General features: G+C 40.4%; 2 protein-coding genes across 2 annotated transcripts; both read left to right on the forward strand.

The window, feature by feature from the left end:
• Positions 1-89: 89 nt before the first annotated feature.
• On the forward strand, positions 90-6,137 carry LOC310939015 (5-hydroxytryptamine receptor 3A-like; the record flags this gene model as incomplete). The annotated part of the gene is made up of 10 exons (XM_083903682.1): positions 90-129; positions 520-680; positions 787-831; positions 1,024-1,133; positions 1,578-1,747; positions 2,878-3,038; positions 3,947-4,157; positions 4,432-4,596; positions 4,763-4,848; positions 5,919-6,137. The coding sequence occupies 10 exons, from the start codon at positions 90-92 to the stop codon at positions 6,135-6,137; spliced, it is 1,368 nt and encodes a 455-aa protein (XP_083759808.1).
• Positions 6,138-8,025: 1,888 nt separating this feature from the next.
• LOC310939016 (5-hydroxytryptamine receptor 3A-like) lies at positions 8,026-15,076 on the forward strand (the record flags this gene model as incomplete). The annotated part of the gene is given in 12 exon segments (XM_083903683.1): positions 8,026-8,065; positions 8,802-8,962; positions 9,876-9,920; positions 10,007-10,116; positions 10,905-11,074; positions 11,879-12,047; positions 12,049-12,076; positions 12,109-12,319; positions 13,006-13,182; positions 14,667-14,749; positions 14,843-14,992; positions 15,062-15,076. Coding segments are annotated over 12 exon segments (1,359 nt in total).
• Between the last annotated feature and the right edge of the window lie 1,057 nt (positions 15,077-16,133).

Consider the following 16,133-nt stretch of genomic DNA (forward strand, 5'->3'; position numbering starts at 1 on the left):
CGGGTGCAGAGTGGGGATACACACTCGACTATAGAGGCTGGAAGCCCACACTCACACTACCTCCCTCACACAAACACACAGCTGTAGATATGTCGCCTGTTGTTTTCCTCGCCCTGCTCTTCCTCACGGGTAAGACTTTCTGTCATATCAGGATGTTTGAGGTGTGTTAAACATTTGTTCAATGGCTAAGAACTCCTCATGAATGTGCATGAATGCATGATTTTTGATGTGTTTCTAAATATTGGTTAACTAACTTTTTTGATTAACTAAGATTGAAGGTGCAGTGTTTTATTATTAATAACTTTTTATACCATGACCACAGGGAGTGACAGCTGTGGAGTTGGTATTGTTGGTAACTAACAGTATGTCTATATCATGTTCTTACAGCAGCATACACAACTACAATGTGTAGTTGTGTAAATCTACAGCCTATAAATTCTGTAAAACTGTAACACAACAAACCAAAGAACTAGGTTAACAGTTAACAGAAGTCATGAATGTGGGTTGTTTTTTTTGTAGATGGGGTGTCCCCTAAGAAAGTGTGCAGTTACCACGATGTTCTGGATTACCTGAACATGACCTACGATAACTCGATGCTTCAGCTGACCCGGCCTGTTTTGGACCACACACACCCCACTGTGGTCGAGCTGGACCTCATCCTCTACGCCATCCTGGCTGTGGTAGATGTTGTGCTGTGTTGCTGTGTGTGTGTGTGTGTGTGTATTTCAAATGCTGCTATGTAACCGATCAGTTCCTCTATATGTGTGTGTGTGTGTGTGTTCACAGATCGAGAAAACACAAACTTTCAATCCCTTTCTCTGGGCAACAGTGGTGAGTTTATCTATCTATCTATCTATCTATCTATCTATCTATCTATCTATCTATCTATCTATCTATCTATCTATCTATCTATCTATCTATCTATCTATCTATCTATCTATCTATCTATCTATCTATCTATCTATCTATCTATCTATCTATCTATCTATCTATCATCCATGATCATTTCTGTTTTTCTTGCAGACGTGGAATAATGAGTACATCTCCTGGGACCCTGCTCAGTTCTGTGGAATAGCTCACATCTCCATTCCCAAAAACCTGCTGTGGAGACCAGACCTCTTCATCTATGAGATGTGAGTCTGCAATACACAGTTTGTGTACCACTGGTTGTGACTTGGTTTATTACTGTAACACAAACACAGAGAAACAATGTGGGGAGAAATGTGTCTAAACGCACCTGCAGGGCTGACCTTTTTCAAAGAATAGAATGGCTTCATGTTCGGTCAGAAAGTAAGACGCAGGCAAAATTCCTCCTACGTGAGTTGAAGCAGCTGGACGATAATGTTGCCTCCTGTAAAGAGAATTGAGTTTGAAGGAGATGAAAAAGAACATAACCAATCAAAGGCAAACGTGCATCTGTTGTTTGAGCAGAACCTCATTTAAGGTTTAGGGCTAAGATTTGATCTGTGTTGAGATTAGGGTAAGGCATTAACCGATGCTTTGTTTAGGCTATCCAAAATGAATGCAGTGTCCCCAGAAGAATAGCTGTGCAAACCTCTGTGTGTGTGTTGTGTCAGGACACGGAAAGACGATTCCCCTCAGAATTCCCACATGTACCTGTCCCATGATGGGAAAATTACTTCTGAAGAGGACATGAATGTGGTCAGCACATGTAAATTAGACGTCCACAAGTTCCCCTTTGACACGCAGAGGTGCAACATCTCCATCGGTTCAGCAATACACTCTGGTGAGAGTGTGTGTGTGTGTGTGTGTGTGTGTGTGTGTGTGTGTGTGTGTGTGTGTGTGAGAGAGAGCAACATCTATATTGGTGAAGTTGCATGTTGTATTTGCTCACTTTTGTTCCTAAATTGTGCATTATGTATGTTCTGTCAATTATATTTTACCACTATCTGGACGCACAAATTGAAGCAATTTTAAACTAACTACACTCTTATATGAGTGTATAAATAAGGGTTCCAAAAGGGTTCTTCTACAAGGGCTAAGGTTCTACCTGGAACCATTTGCTTCTGAAAAACCCTTTCCCGAAGAAAGGGTTTTTCAAGGGTTCTTGGTTACACTAATGGTTCCAGTAAGAACCATTTAAAACCCTTCTCCCGAATAAAGGGTTTTAAAAGGGTTCTTGGTGGAACCCTCCAAAAGGGTTCCAGGTGAACGGGAGCCAAAAAGGGTTCTCCTATGAGGACAGGCCGAATATCCGAGAGTGCCATAGATTTTCCTAAATGCTTGGAAGGGGAAGGGTGAGAAAGGTGTGAAAAGGTAACAAAAATCCAATTGTAGGTGTTATACACTCTTAGAAATAAAAGTGCTAAGTAGAACCATATATGGTTCTTTGGTTCGTCCTTATAGGAGAACCCTTTTTTGGCTCCAGATAGAACCATTTTTAAGGTTCCACCTGGAACCCTTTTGGAGGGTTCCACCAATAACCCTTTTAAAACCATTTCTTCAGGAAAGGGGTTTTAAAGGGTTCTCTGGATCAAAATGGTTCTTACTGGAACCATTAGTGTTACCAAGAACCCTTGAAAAACCCTTTCTTCGGGAAAGAACCCTTATTTCTAAGAGTGCAGCCTTCAGTTGTCATTAAAATTCAACAGATGTTTAGTTTGTGTTTAGAGAAGAACGAGAATTCTTTGTACACTTCAGTTGTTGTGTGTCTCTCTAGTGGCTTTGCATGTCATCCTTTGCACTTCTTTGTTGTCATGCAGCTCTTTGAAATAGTTTGGTTTTCTTATCTTAGCCTATAGAGTGTCCTCTGAAACCTTTGTGCCCCACATACTGTATGTGTTCAGTAATCTATTCCTGGTTGTGACCATGATGTTATTTATACTCGGCGTCACTTTTTATTTTTCCTCACCACAGCCGATGAAATCCGAATCCTTCCGTTCTCCAACTCATCCCGGGCCACTCAGTTTTCCCGGGAGTTAATAAAGAGTCAGGGAGAGTGGGAATTCCTCCAACTGTCCATCACCAACTACAATTTCTCCTACCACAGCAGAACCTGGGAACAGCTCATATACACTGTAGGTAACAGACAGAAGTACATACACTATAGAAGTTTCCCATCACGGTTATCCTGACTAACACAATTTGCGATGACTGGAGAAATACGTGATAATGTCTTTTTTTTTTTTTTTTTGATTATTAAACGTAAGAAATGGTGAGCACTGATGGATAGCATAAATGCATCTTTCAGTGAAAAATAGGGAATTTTAAATATAAATCATGCGACACATTGTGACACAAAATAAATAAATTAAGTATGTTGTGAGGTGGACAGGATTTCCATATCACTCATGATTGCACAATAGTATAAATTATCCACAATTCATTTATTATATAAGTGTTATCCTGATGAGCGATAATATTGGGACAGATTAGAGGAAAAGCCTGAGTAGGTGAGAAGAGGATATCCAAATCTCTATCTAGACTCTTAAACACCATTGTCAATGCATTAAACAAAGGGGCATGTTTTAAAGGAATGCTGTTAAGCCCCCTCATAGAGTCCAGGGACAGAAATAATCTACATGAAGAAGAACTGGAGCCAGGTCCAGGTTTGGACATTTCCTTCAAATTTTTGCCAGTACTTCAAAGAAAGACTCAGTGAAAGCAAAAGCTTATCTGTGCATTATTTACGTTAAATTAACATAAACAATATTGGCACTTATATTTTGCTCTTTAATGACACAATTTGTGCTCTCATCATTATCTGACACTTACTTTGTGTTCATGGTTTTTTCCAATTTATTGTCCACATATATTATTTAAAAAAGTTGTGTGCACCTTTATGGTCAAGTTTGGACCAAGTGAACAATATTTCTGTTGTTGAGTAACTTCATTTGTGCTAAAGATAAACACTATTGAGAGCCGTTAAAAGGCAAGGTGTTACCGCATAAGATGTACACATGGGAATGTATTTGTTTGTTCCTAGTTCACCATTAAGAGAAGGCCGTTCCTCCACGTCATCAACTTCCTTTTACCCATCCTGTTCTTCCTGTGCCTGGATCTCGCCTCCTTCTTCATCTCAGACTGCAGGGGAGAGAAGTTGGGCTTCAAGGTCACCGTGCTGCTGGCCATCTCTGTCCTGCTGCTCATCCTGAACGACATCCTTCCCTGCATGTCCAACAAGACTCCACTCATAGGTAACAACAACCCATGGACTATTTACTTGATAGAAAATATTTCCCAGATTAAATCTTAACCTATAAAACAGACAGATGAGGCACTTATTGGGGTATTTCAAAAACAAATGGGCAATATATTAAAAAATTACTGTGGCAAAAAGTACAGGAAACATTCTGTGTTATTTTAAAATGCTCTTCCTTTGTTTGAAATGCAGTATTTCTAAGATAAACTTTAACCTAAGGATGACACTTACCAACCAAAGCACGTATACTGCCTGTTTCCTCCTCTCAGCAACCTATTGCATTGTGATTTTTGGTCTGATGCTGCTCAGTCTACTCGAGACGATCTTGGTTTCGTACTTAATGGAGTTTGAGTCGGCCTCACCGGAGAAGCTCAGACTGAAGGACGACTGCAAGCACAAAGAGGAAAAAGACAACACTGGTGACTCTTATGCAGGTGACAGCCAGCATTCAAAATCTTTTTGCTAAAGCATTAACAAATCCACATGTTACTTCTTATTACCTGCGAACTAAGAATGTGATCTGAAATAGATCTGAAAGTGTCTTTTCCATCATTCTGTCCATGTGGTTATTTTGGTGTCAAACCTGCTGTGTTCCTTCAGCTGAGAGAAGATGGACCCACTGTTCCTGCGTCTGCAAATTGTCAGAAGGCGAGAAAGAGCATGAAGTGCTGCCGTTGGCTCAAGAGGTACGGGATTATACACAGATACAAATGTGGCGTCATTATACTGTGGGATAATACCTTTTCTCTTTCATGTATTTACGTGTAGACCGATTATGTTTTTCAATATCTGTAAAGATTATTTATCCGATACAAACTATTATTTGGATAACGGCTAAAGCTGCAGTGAGTAACTTTTGTTGATTTTTTTTCCGTGCGATCAGAAATGAGCTGCGATGATGTAAACGTTGTTTGTATGCTGCGTCACCCATCTGTAAACGGGCTCTGTGAAGCAAAACTATCAAACTAGACTGAGGGAGTGCTTGTGTGTAGGCGGAGCACAGGGGCGGGCGGAGACAGGATGCGTTTATCCCATCACACTACAGGTTTCCTGAGGAGTAGAAGTCACTCCCGGGAACTTGGATTCGTTCACAGCGACGTGGCAAACTTTTTATCTATCCCGGGAGTGACTTCTACTCCTCAGGAAACCTGTAGTGTGATGGGATAAACGCGTCTTGTCTCCGCCCGCCCCTGTGCTCCGCCTACACACAAACACTCCCTCAGTCTAGTTTGATAGTTTTGCTTCACAGAGCCCACCCCTGGCCAATCAGCGCTGAAATTCTCCAAATTACGTCATGTACAGTACTTGCCAGTGGCCAAACTCTGGACACTCTTGTGGAAACAAGTCTGCAGAGAAGAAACAGCCGTCTTATGTGGTTTCACAACAACACACCACACAGGGCCGAACACAACTCTGCGAGTTTCACCGTTAAATTGAGGAGCGCCATATTGGTGTCTGGCTCTGTATGGCTCCAACAGAGTGCCCATTACTTCTGTTTAAAATACGCCGACTTAATCCCGCGGCGTGATAGACGCTATTGGCGTGGAGCGATGCAACGAATCCTGCTCGGTGTGAAACACAGCATTACAGTTACATACTAGAGTTTTACATGTTTGTGGTGGATTATTTTGTGTTACGATCTGCATAATGAAAGCTAAAATAGTTGCCACAATGATTCTTGCGTAGGACATCATCGGCATCAGAGGGAGAATAATCCCACTCTGACGCGACACTGTTGCTGCTTGTGTTTGTGCAGGCCAACAGTAGCGTTCAGTCCAGAGAGTGTCATGTGCTGCTGTTGATTCTGAAGGAGATGAAGGCGCTGCAGGAAACCCTGACTCTGTGCCTGAGCTCCAGAGACGAGGGAGGGAGACCCGGCCGCTGGGCCACAAGGATCAACAGGGGTTTCTTCATCTTCTACCTAACCACGGTGTCACTGTTTCTGTCCCTCATCTTCTATGAATGGACCAGTTAGAAATGTACAGTAATACCATGTAGCACCTCGGCGTCTGTACTATAAGCCCTCTGTATGATTTGTCAGTATCTGTTCCATTTTTAGAGTGTCATGTTGTGCTGTAGTTGTCCAACTTGTGAATCTACTAAATGTTATTTAACTGAGGTTCTTTGCATTGTGTGTGGCCTGATTACTGGACTGCTTTTTAAAATTTGCAGGATAAAGTTGAAGCAAAGTTGAGAAAAGACAAAAATAATCTACTGGAATCTTTGATTTTGTAGACTAAAATAAAAATATAACACATAAACCTACCTTCCAGTGATTGGTCTTAAAGATCTCAGTTGTAAATCGAATCCATAGATGTACTGATGCACTTTCTCTGTATGTGGTAACCGACAGAGTGTGGTTATAAAAGTGCACCATAGTGCAGTGTGACAGTAACAGAGATGAAGCAAATCCAATGTAATCAAATCAGGACAATCATTTGCCAAAGATGAAAGAGGAAATTGTTCTGCCTCCTGTTCGAATCCTTCACTGCGATGACATTGTACATGGACACAGACTCGCTGGCCTCACTGCTGTCGTGTTCACTTTTACCCTGCAGTCGTTCATATTATCTCTACATTCAGACAAATACATCTTCTGTCCCCGCTGTGCTGTTTCAGCTCATCATTCTCTCAGGCTTCAAACCAGCGTAATATCCTGAGTTTAATAAAAGGACACAAAAGGAAGATGGTCACCCATTCATCATCATCATCATCATCACCATCATCATGTTAAGGTGTGGTTACATTGTGACCACACCTAAGAAGCTGCTGTAATGTATGAATGTCTGACAGTTTCTCTAAGTCACCACTAGATGGTGTGCGAGACTTTTTGCAGATTGAGTTCTCTTTGACAAAACAGCTTTCTTTCTTTCTTTCTTTCTTTCAATCATCATCATCATCTACTCCACTCATCAAATTACGGGTTGAAGGGGCAGCTGGAGTCCTGGTCTGCAGTCCTGCAGCCTCAGAGCTGATATAACACAGACAACCATTCACATTCCTGTTCACGTCTACGGCCAGGAAACCTAATGTTTGTGTGGTGGGAGGAGGAGACAATGGCAGAGCCTGTATGTGGCTTTAGTGAAATGAAAGTGAATGATTATAAAACTGATTAAAAAAATGATATGAAATGAAAATTAAGTCTGGAATCTAAAGCAGATGATGAACTAAAAGCACCAAGATTGACAGATCTCAAGAAAACAAACACACATTTTCACTTTATACCCCATGTTGTTGGTAGTAATCTGTTTTTGTTCATCTGCAGCTTTTAGTCTTTCAGTGTCTTGTCTTGTGCAATTCACACAGTCAATCTAGTAGACCTGCATCTATCTATCTATCTATCTATCTATCTATCTATCTATCTATCTATCTATCTATCTATCTATCTATCTATCTATCTATCTATCTATCTATCTATCTATCTATCTATCTATCTATCTATCTATCTATCTATCTATCTATCTATGCACTGTAGCTTTAAGGGAAAAGAAGCATTTATTAATCATGGCAATCGCTGCATTTTTCTTTCACCATTAAACAATCATTACAGTCCATTTTGTCAACACCAGTAGCATTTTTGCCTCTTCTTCTCCCCTGGAAAAACCACAGAGATGCAGTGATGACTGCTGTGGGAGTGAACACTGTCTCCGAATGGCTATTAGGCTAATGTTATTTGAAGGAAAAAAAAAAAAAAAAAACAGAATACGAAGGTTTCGTAATTCACTTTTCTGGCCCTTGTACAGTATGAGGCAGCGGCACCATCACTGCGACGGGCTTAGTTTGATTTCCCGACAACACTGAGAAGGCGGTGATACACAGTGCGTGCGTATAGTGCATAGTTGCCTCTCGCAGGTGTTGCAGTCATGATGCTGGTTGGTTCCCTTCTCCTGCTCTTCCTCACAGGTAAGCTTTGAACATGATGCATGCAGTTTAATCCACAAAGCCTGAAGTACCTTGTCTTAATATTGTGTTCATGTAAACTGTATTGACTGTTGTAAGAGAGTAAGAAAGAGCTGCTTTATTTATTTTTTTTTTTTTTTTGGAGCTGCTCTCCTGTTTATCATTTGTCATGGGTCTATGTAAATTTCATAGAGACTGTATAATCCTGTGTGAGGCTATAAGTATAATAAAACAACATGTAGCCAATCAGACACACAGCACAAGACATCACATGGACCTCAGACAGAGATCCTCATTTGAACTCGAAAATGATCCAATAATAATAATCTGCACACCCATCTCATAATGGCCTCTCTTTGACCACAGTCGCTGGATATTACGACACATATTTATGAGCTGGTGGTTTTTATGGTTGGATCGTAACTTCAGAAGCAGCAACACACACAAAGTTGTATAGTTTCTGGCAAATATGAACACACACATGCATGCTCTCACATGAGAAACATGTGTAATTGACTTGACAAATGTAAGTATCTCTGTGTTTTGTTACCTGAGAATGAAGCATTTGTCGTGCAGGAGGAGCTGGTCTTCCTCCGCCATTTTGTGTAGCCATGACTGGATAAACCTAAGCAAAAAAACAAAACAAAACATGATTAGGTTGGTTATTACATCCTCCACACTGGTCCTCTGAAGGGCGTTGGGGGTTATGCTTCCTGCATGTTTTGTGTTGTTGCTGCAGATGGGGTGAACGCTCAGGAAAACTGCAGCTATCAGGATGTTTTAGACTACCTGAACCTGACCAAACACAACGAGCGCTACTTCATGACTCGACCTGCCAAAGACTACAAACTCCCCACAGAGGTACACCTGGAAGTTCTGCTCTATGCAATTCTAGATGTGGTAAGTGGTGCAAGCTTGTTTTTTTAACTGTTCTCTACACTGTCCATGTGTCACAGGTTAATGTAATTAAAGTGCTTGTTATAGCGTTAAAACAATGTCACATGAAAATAGACTGGACGTGCCGAAGCACACATGCATGAGTCCACAAACGTAATGTAAGACTTGGTTGCAGTTTAATGTCATATTGTAAACTCTCCCTCTGCCCTTTCTCCGTATTTCATTTCTTTATACTTATTAGTTTTAAAGGTTCATTATGTAATAAATCTAAAGCAACTGGCCACAAAATCCTCTTAATATGTCACAGAGACTCAGGAATAATGTTCATATAACAAACTGAACTCACCAACAACAAATATTTGCATTCAAAAAAATATTTTGCAGACTGCAAATCATGTTTATGTTTTGAAATCATGTTTTGGCATGTGGCGCCACCTACCGCCGTCTACCAATCATTGCAGTCAGTAGAGTCTCAGCTGACGAGCAACCACGTCAGAAAACGAAACTTAAAAGACCTCGGTATTTTGAATTTGAATGCAGTAACCGTTTTTGGCCACATTCTTGCATATGGCACCTTTAAATAAAACTGTTTTTACATATTTACACGAGATTTCAGTGAGCTACGAAACCAAAGACAGTAGGGGAGGCAGTTAGTCACATGTAAACAGGTAAACCACTGATAGCACTGAGGGTTTTTACATCGTTACAGAAGTAGTTATGCTAATTATGGCTCTGGTTTGTCATCCAGTCATATTTTTTCTGTCTTGGAGACAGAACGCTCATACAGTAAGTGTTACAGCCATGAAAGGAGAACATGAGGGAACCTGAAGTTGTATACAACAATCATAAAGTCTCTCTGATGTCTATGATCAGTGATGCAAATGCTGCTGTGGACTTATTTTTATTTCCTTCACAGGTTGAGAAAGAACAAAAATTCATCCCATACGTTTGGTCTGTCATGGTGAGTCTTCCTATTCTATTTGATTTATTTTCTTATTAATGTATTATATATTTTTTAATGTTTTTATTTGGGGTTTTCTCCCACAGAGGTGGCACAATGACTACATTTCCTGGAATCCAAATCACTTTTGTGGAATTGATAATGTTTCTCTTCCCTCTGAGATTCTGTGGAAACCAGATCTCACTATTGAAGAAATGTAAGTAAGTGCATGTTCACTGCCTACGCCGACTTTCTAAACTGACGGTAATTAGCACATAATTCTCAATTCTCAAACACTCATGACAGTCGTGGCGGATGTCGTTTTTTTCTTTCTTTTTTTTGTAGAAACAGTATACAGACACAAAAGCTGAAGCATTTGGATGCAATTAACTGTTTCCATACACATGTTTTTAAAGGTGCCATATGTAAGAATGTGGCCAAAAACGGTTACTACATTCAAATTCAAAATACCGAGGTCTTTTAGGTTTCGTTTCCTGACGTAACTGGCAACCCGTAGTTGTTCGGCAGCTGAGACTCTACTGACTGCAATGATTGGTAGACAGCGGTAGGTGGCGCCACATGCCAAAACATGATTTCAAAACATAAACATGATTTGCAGTCTGCAAAAGGTCTTTTTGAATGCAAATATTTTGGCTGTACTGTTATTGTTGGTGAGTTCAGTATGTTTTATGAACACTATCCCTCAGTCTCTCTGACATATTAGGAGGATTTTATGGTCAGTTGCTTTAGATTTATTACATAATGCACCTTTAAGCACACACTACTATTTTAGAACTATTATACTATTCAGGAAACCTTGGGTGAAAATGCTATGAAAATAAACAATAATTCCAAAGGTGACAAAACAGTTTTTTATGCTCTTCACAGGTTACTTAACATGAATTAACATAATACTGTACATGCAATTAGATCTAAACAGATTTTGAATTTGGGGAAATGTGCAGGTTACTGTGTGCTTGTGTCCACATGTGTCTGTTTATACAGGACAGAGAAGGACAAAGCACCTCCAAGTCCTTATCTCACCATCAACAATGAAGGCGATGTGGAAGTCCAGAATGATCTGGTGCTGGTCAGCACCTGCAGGATGCACATCTACAAATTTCCTTTTGACATACAGCGCTGCAACCTCTCCTTCAAGTCTGTCATCTATACTGGTGAGAGTGAGTTTACAGTAGTCATTTATAGGTGTTAATGGTAATAACCTGCATACTGTATGTCTTTGTGTGTTAAAACCAAAACCAACAAACATATTTTCAAACATATTTCCACTTATAGTGTGGGAGACAATGAGAGACAACCTAAAGTTTATATTGATTGACTTTTAGTATTCTATACATTCAAACCACTGTCAAATTCATACAAGGCTGATTTAACTTATCAGCTCCACATGACTCTCTCTCTCTCTCTGACTGCGACTTTTGGTCATGATATTCTCGTCCTGCATTCAAATTGAGGCATTGTACAAACCTAATATTTCAAAACTGATGGCGGCAAAGCAGACGTACAACAGCTACATCGTGTTAGTAAAGCCACACAGCTTGATAAAAAATAAACCCCACCATTCACGAGAAGAACTTCAAAGTTGGATTTCAATCATGACCACAGTTTTGGCTTCTCAAGATTGTGATTGTGCAATATTGACAATCCGTGCTCCATCAGTTGAGCACAAAGCAAAGCAACTTCTCCCCTAATCAACTGCCTGCATGTTTAATCAGAGCTGCTGCTGTTCCTGCACGATGCAGCTCCAAGTCTCCAAAATATACAACTCTCTCTGTCTTTGGCAGTTCCTCTGAAGTCCTCAGGGAGTGAGAGAAGATGCTTTCTTTGTTCTAGCTCTTTTTTTTATTTTGCTATGTGATAGCCATGGCCGCCCTTACGAATAACAAATGTGCACTTTCTGTTCAAACGGTTGGGTTTTTGCATCATTACAATGACATGAAATTTGTCTCCCTCCTCAGCCAAGGACATTCGGCTCCGTGCAAGTGACAATTCCTCAGAGGCTACAGAGTGGTCCCGAGAGGTGATGCGGACTCAATATGAATGGCTATTCATCAACATGACAGTCACCACCATCAATGCCAGTGATTTACTCAGCCAAGACGTCATTGTTTACACTGTATGTATAAGATGATATTTTCAGATGTGATCTTTCAGCCGTAGCAACTGAACCATAAACATCATTTGACAGATCAACATGAAGAGGAGGTCGGCCCTTTACATTGTCAACTTCATACTACCCATCTTGTTCTTCCTCTGCCTGGACATGGCCTCGTTTCTGATCTCAGACAGCAGCGGTGAGAAGCTGAGCTTCCAGGTCACGGTGCTGCTCGCGATCACTGTGTTACAGCTCATTCTGAATGATATTTTGCCTTCCTCGTCAAACAGTATCCCCCTCATAGGTAAAGAAGTCCACTGTTAGTAGTCCAATTACACTGGATTCACGCGTGTGGTGGAGAATGTGTCAAATTAAATTAGGGGTGGGAATCACAGGGTACAATACACGGTCCACGATAGCAATAATATCACGATACAACAATTCTGTGATAATCAATATGTTGCAAGACAATCATATAGAGATACGTTGCAATATCTGTCTAACTGAAGAAAACAAAATGTTTGTGAAAAGTTAAAAGTGCAGGATTTCTCTATTTATTCACACCATAGAGAACAAAGTGCATAAAGTCTATGTGTTGCACGTGGATGGAGCATCTCTAAACGTCGCTTTCTCCACTTGAGTTACCTTCCTTCATTAATTTGAGCAGTGCCGAGTGAAACGTTAGCCTGATTACTTTAAAGCACATTACTTTGTGAATTAAAATATCGATATTTGCGCAGGTGTATCGATTATCGTATTGCACGAGGATGGACGCCGATCTATCACCAAACTGATATTTTGACCCACCCCTAAATGAAATGCTTCACAGTCACTTTGTAGTTAGCCATGACAGACACTGCTCTACTAAACACTGACACAACATGTGTGAATCCATTGTAATAGCACACATCAGTAACAGCACATACAGTATACTGGTCCAGTGTGTAGTTATTGATCTACAATACTAATAATGGTGTCTGCTCCCATCAGCGATCTACTGTATTGGGATTTTTGCTTTGATGATGCTCAGCCTCCTGGAGACGATTCTGATGATGTATCTGACGGAAAAAGACAACGTGCAGCATGACGACGAGACAGATAAAGACCAAAGGTTCAGTGGGGACCGTAACAGACAGGGTAGAGTCAACTTTGACAACTTTCATGCAGGTGAGACCAGGAGGCAGTTTCACTAGTTGTTTAAGTGCTGTTGAGCAAGGCACCTAACCCCCTCACTGCTCCCTGAGCTCCCCGAGCGCCGCTCACTGGCATGGCAGCTCACTGCGCTGGGTTAGCATGTTCTCCACCTCACTGTGTGCTGTGTGTGTTCACTAACTCACTGCAGAATTAAATTTCCCCTTGCGGGACTTAAAGGGTTCTTAATCTAATCATGTAGACATAAAGTAGCTTAAATGCTAACGCTAACACGTCCACTCCATAGAAGAAGTGAGATCAGCGTCCGCATGACCAGAGAAGCCTCGTTCTTCGTTAAGATGTACAGCCAATGTTTAGTTCTTCTGCGTTTTCCCTTGTCCATCTTCATTCAACGGTGAACACGCAGCAGCTTCTCGAAGCACAGTCACAGTGAGGAGCCTCTCAGCTGCGGCTGCATATTAATAAGCCATGTGCTTTCTCCATGAGGAGCAGCTGATTGGCTTTGTGATATCACCACACCCTAACTAGGAATTGATTCACAGTGATCAAACAACCCAAATTCAAATACAAATTGTATGGTTTTAAGACCCACAAAAGGTGATTTGAAGCATATAGTGGCTTCTAAGAAACTTCAACTTGCAAATTTATATAACGAAAATCCCTCATTTCCACAAATGGGTCACACGTCGTGATCTTACATTTTTTTAGTTATCGTCAAAAAAAAAAAAAAAAATCATATCGCGTTCACAGCTTTTATTCTGGAACTGGACTTTGTTGCTAGAATTGACAGTTATTGAAAAATAAAATCACTGCTGTTGTCATGGAGACAGCCAGGTTTGGGGAGTAAATGTCTGTAAAATAACTACTTGCATATGTTAGGCTGAAAGAAGAAGCTGTAATTCTTAAATTTGAAATGATGCATAATAAATTTATTAACAGTACTAGTACATATCTCACGTGCATCTTTCTAACAAGCTGCTGATTAAAAGCAACATTCATATTATTGGCAGCAACTTGGGTTTTGGTTCCTGACTGAAGAGCATTTAAGGCAAAAATGTTTGGCCCAATATTCAATTGCTTACAAAAAGTTGGCCCTCGGCCACATTTATTTGTTGATCCCTATACTAATCTAACAAAATCATGTCTTCTCTTTCAGGCCAATCGTAGATTCACTCTGGTATTTGAATTAGAACTTAAAAAATTTGACATTTTTGAATTTAGCCTCATGTTTCTTTGTTGCCCCCCATACTGTTATTGGTTGGAGGATGTAAAAACAAAGGCCAAACATTGCCACCCGTCCTAAATATGCAAGCAATGTGGTAAATAAGTGAAGCACTGTAGAAACCCCGATCCAAAAGCAGAGAAAGGATAGAAAGAAATGGATCAGGATTTGGAAATTTAGATCAGAGAAGGAGGCAACGTGATGGCAATGCTCTATTTTTGTAATTTAAAAAAATGTAAATTAACTTGCTTTTCAATTGTTCAAAATGTTGTTTCAGAGATGCATGATTGGACTGAGAATGGGTGTATATACAATGTCGCTGCTGAAACCCCAGCCGAGCTGCAGAGTATGGCCATAGAGGTTTGAAGTGTACTTTTATTCTCATCACAAAGGAAACAAATGTTGAAAACGTTAAAACTGTCTCAACAAGTCTGTACTAAACCTCTTCTGCAGCACAACAGCAGCAGCAGGCTGGTGGGGGAGAGCCGTGTCTTGGAGAAGGTTTCAGATGAGCTGAGGGAGATGGAAAGAACTCTGACTCTGCTCCTGGGCAACAGAAAGGGAGACTACAAGTCCGGCTACTGGACCAGAGTGGCTAAAAAGGTCAACAAAGTCTTCTTCATTTCCTATGTTATAATGGTTGGCGTGTTTTTAACTGTCCTCTTTTTAAAGTGGAACAATACATAGAGGGAATCACAATAATAATATAGTAGAAACACAAATGAGTGACTCTCCGACGACAAAAACTCGACCATGAGTGGACCCCCAAACAACACCAGTAAAATGATTACAAACTTTTTAATTATAACATAATTAAGTTTGCATGTTTTCCCTGTGTGTGCGCGTGGGTTTTCTCCCAGTTTTAAATTGACTGTAGGTGTGAATGTGAGAGTGGATGTGGTTGTTTGTCTCTATATGTGGACCCTGTGACGGACCCCATATGTCAGCTGAGATTGGCACCGTGCACACACCCCAGTAGAAACTGGATGGATAATTTAAGTGCTACATGAAGGCTGGCTCAGTTGAAACGAACACTCCTTAAAAGCACGGATCTCTGAGAGGACAGTGAAGTGTTAACGAGCTTTGCAGCTTTACATTTAAACCAAAGGCAAATGATCAAATGTTGTAGCTCCTGACGTTTAGTTTGTCTCCTCTGTGTGTATTTCATATTAAAAATGGCATGCTATGTTTTGTGAAAGGTTGTATGCTGTAAGTGTTTATGTACACAATCACATGTGCATAGTTGAATATATTCCACAAATAAAAGTGTCGCTCTCCTGTGTCAAGAACATACTTTTACTTTACAGTATTGCACATGTAATGTTTTGTTAATGGTTTGAGCATTGTTATGCTGCCTTTTTTTCTGCTTGTACACCTGCATTTACCATAGGTTACTTATTCATGATGGAGTTTAAATCCTGTATCTGGCTCTGAAAACACATTGTTTATTGTGTTGCTGAAATAAACAATAAAACAAAACTATTTATACTCTGCTTTTCCCCCCTCCTCTGTAATTATGTAATTCACAAATGGTTAAAGGCGCCATATGTAAGAATGTGGCCAAAAACGGTAACTACATTCGAATTCAAAATACCGAGGTCTTTTAGGATTTCGTTTTCTGACGTAACTGGCAACTCCTGGTTGCTCGGCAGCTGAGACGCGACTGACTGCAATGATTGGTAGACGGTGGTAGGTGGCGCCACATGCCAAAACATGATTTCAAAACATAAACATGATTTGCAGT

This window comes from Microchirus variegatus (genome assembly GCF_963457635.1).
Source record: "Microchirus variegatus genome assembly, chromosome: 17".
Lineage (NCBI taxonomy): Eukaryota > Metazoa > Chordata > Actinopteri > Pleuronectiformes > Soleidae > Microchirus > Microchirus variegatus.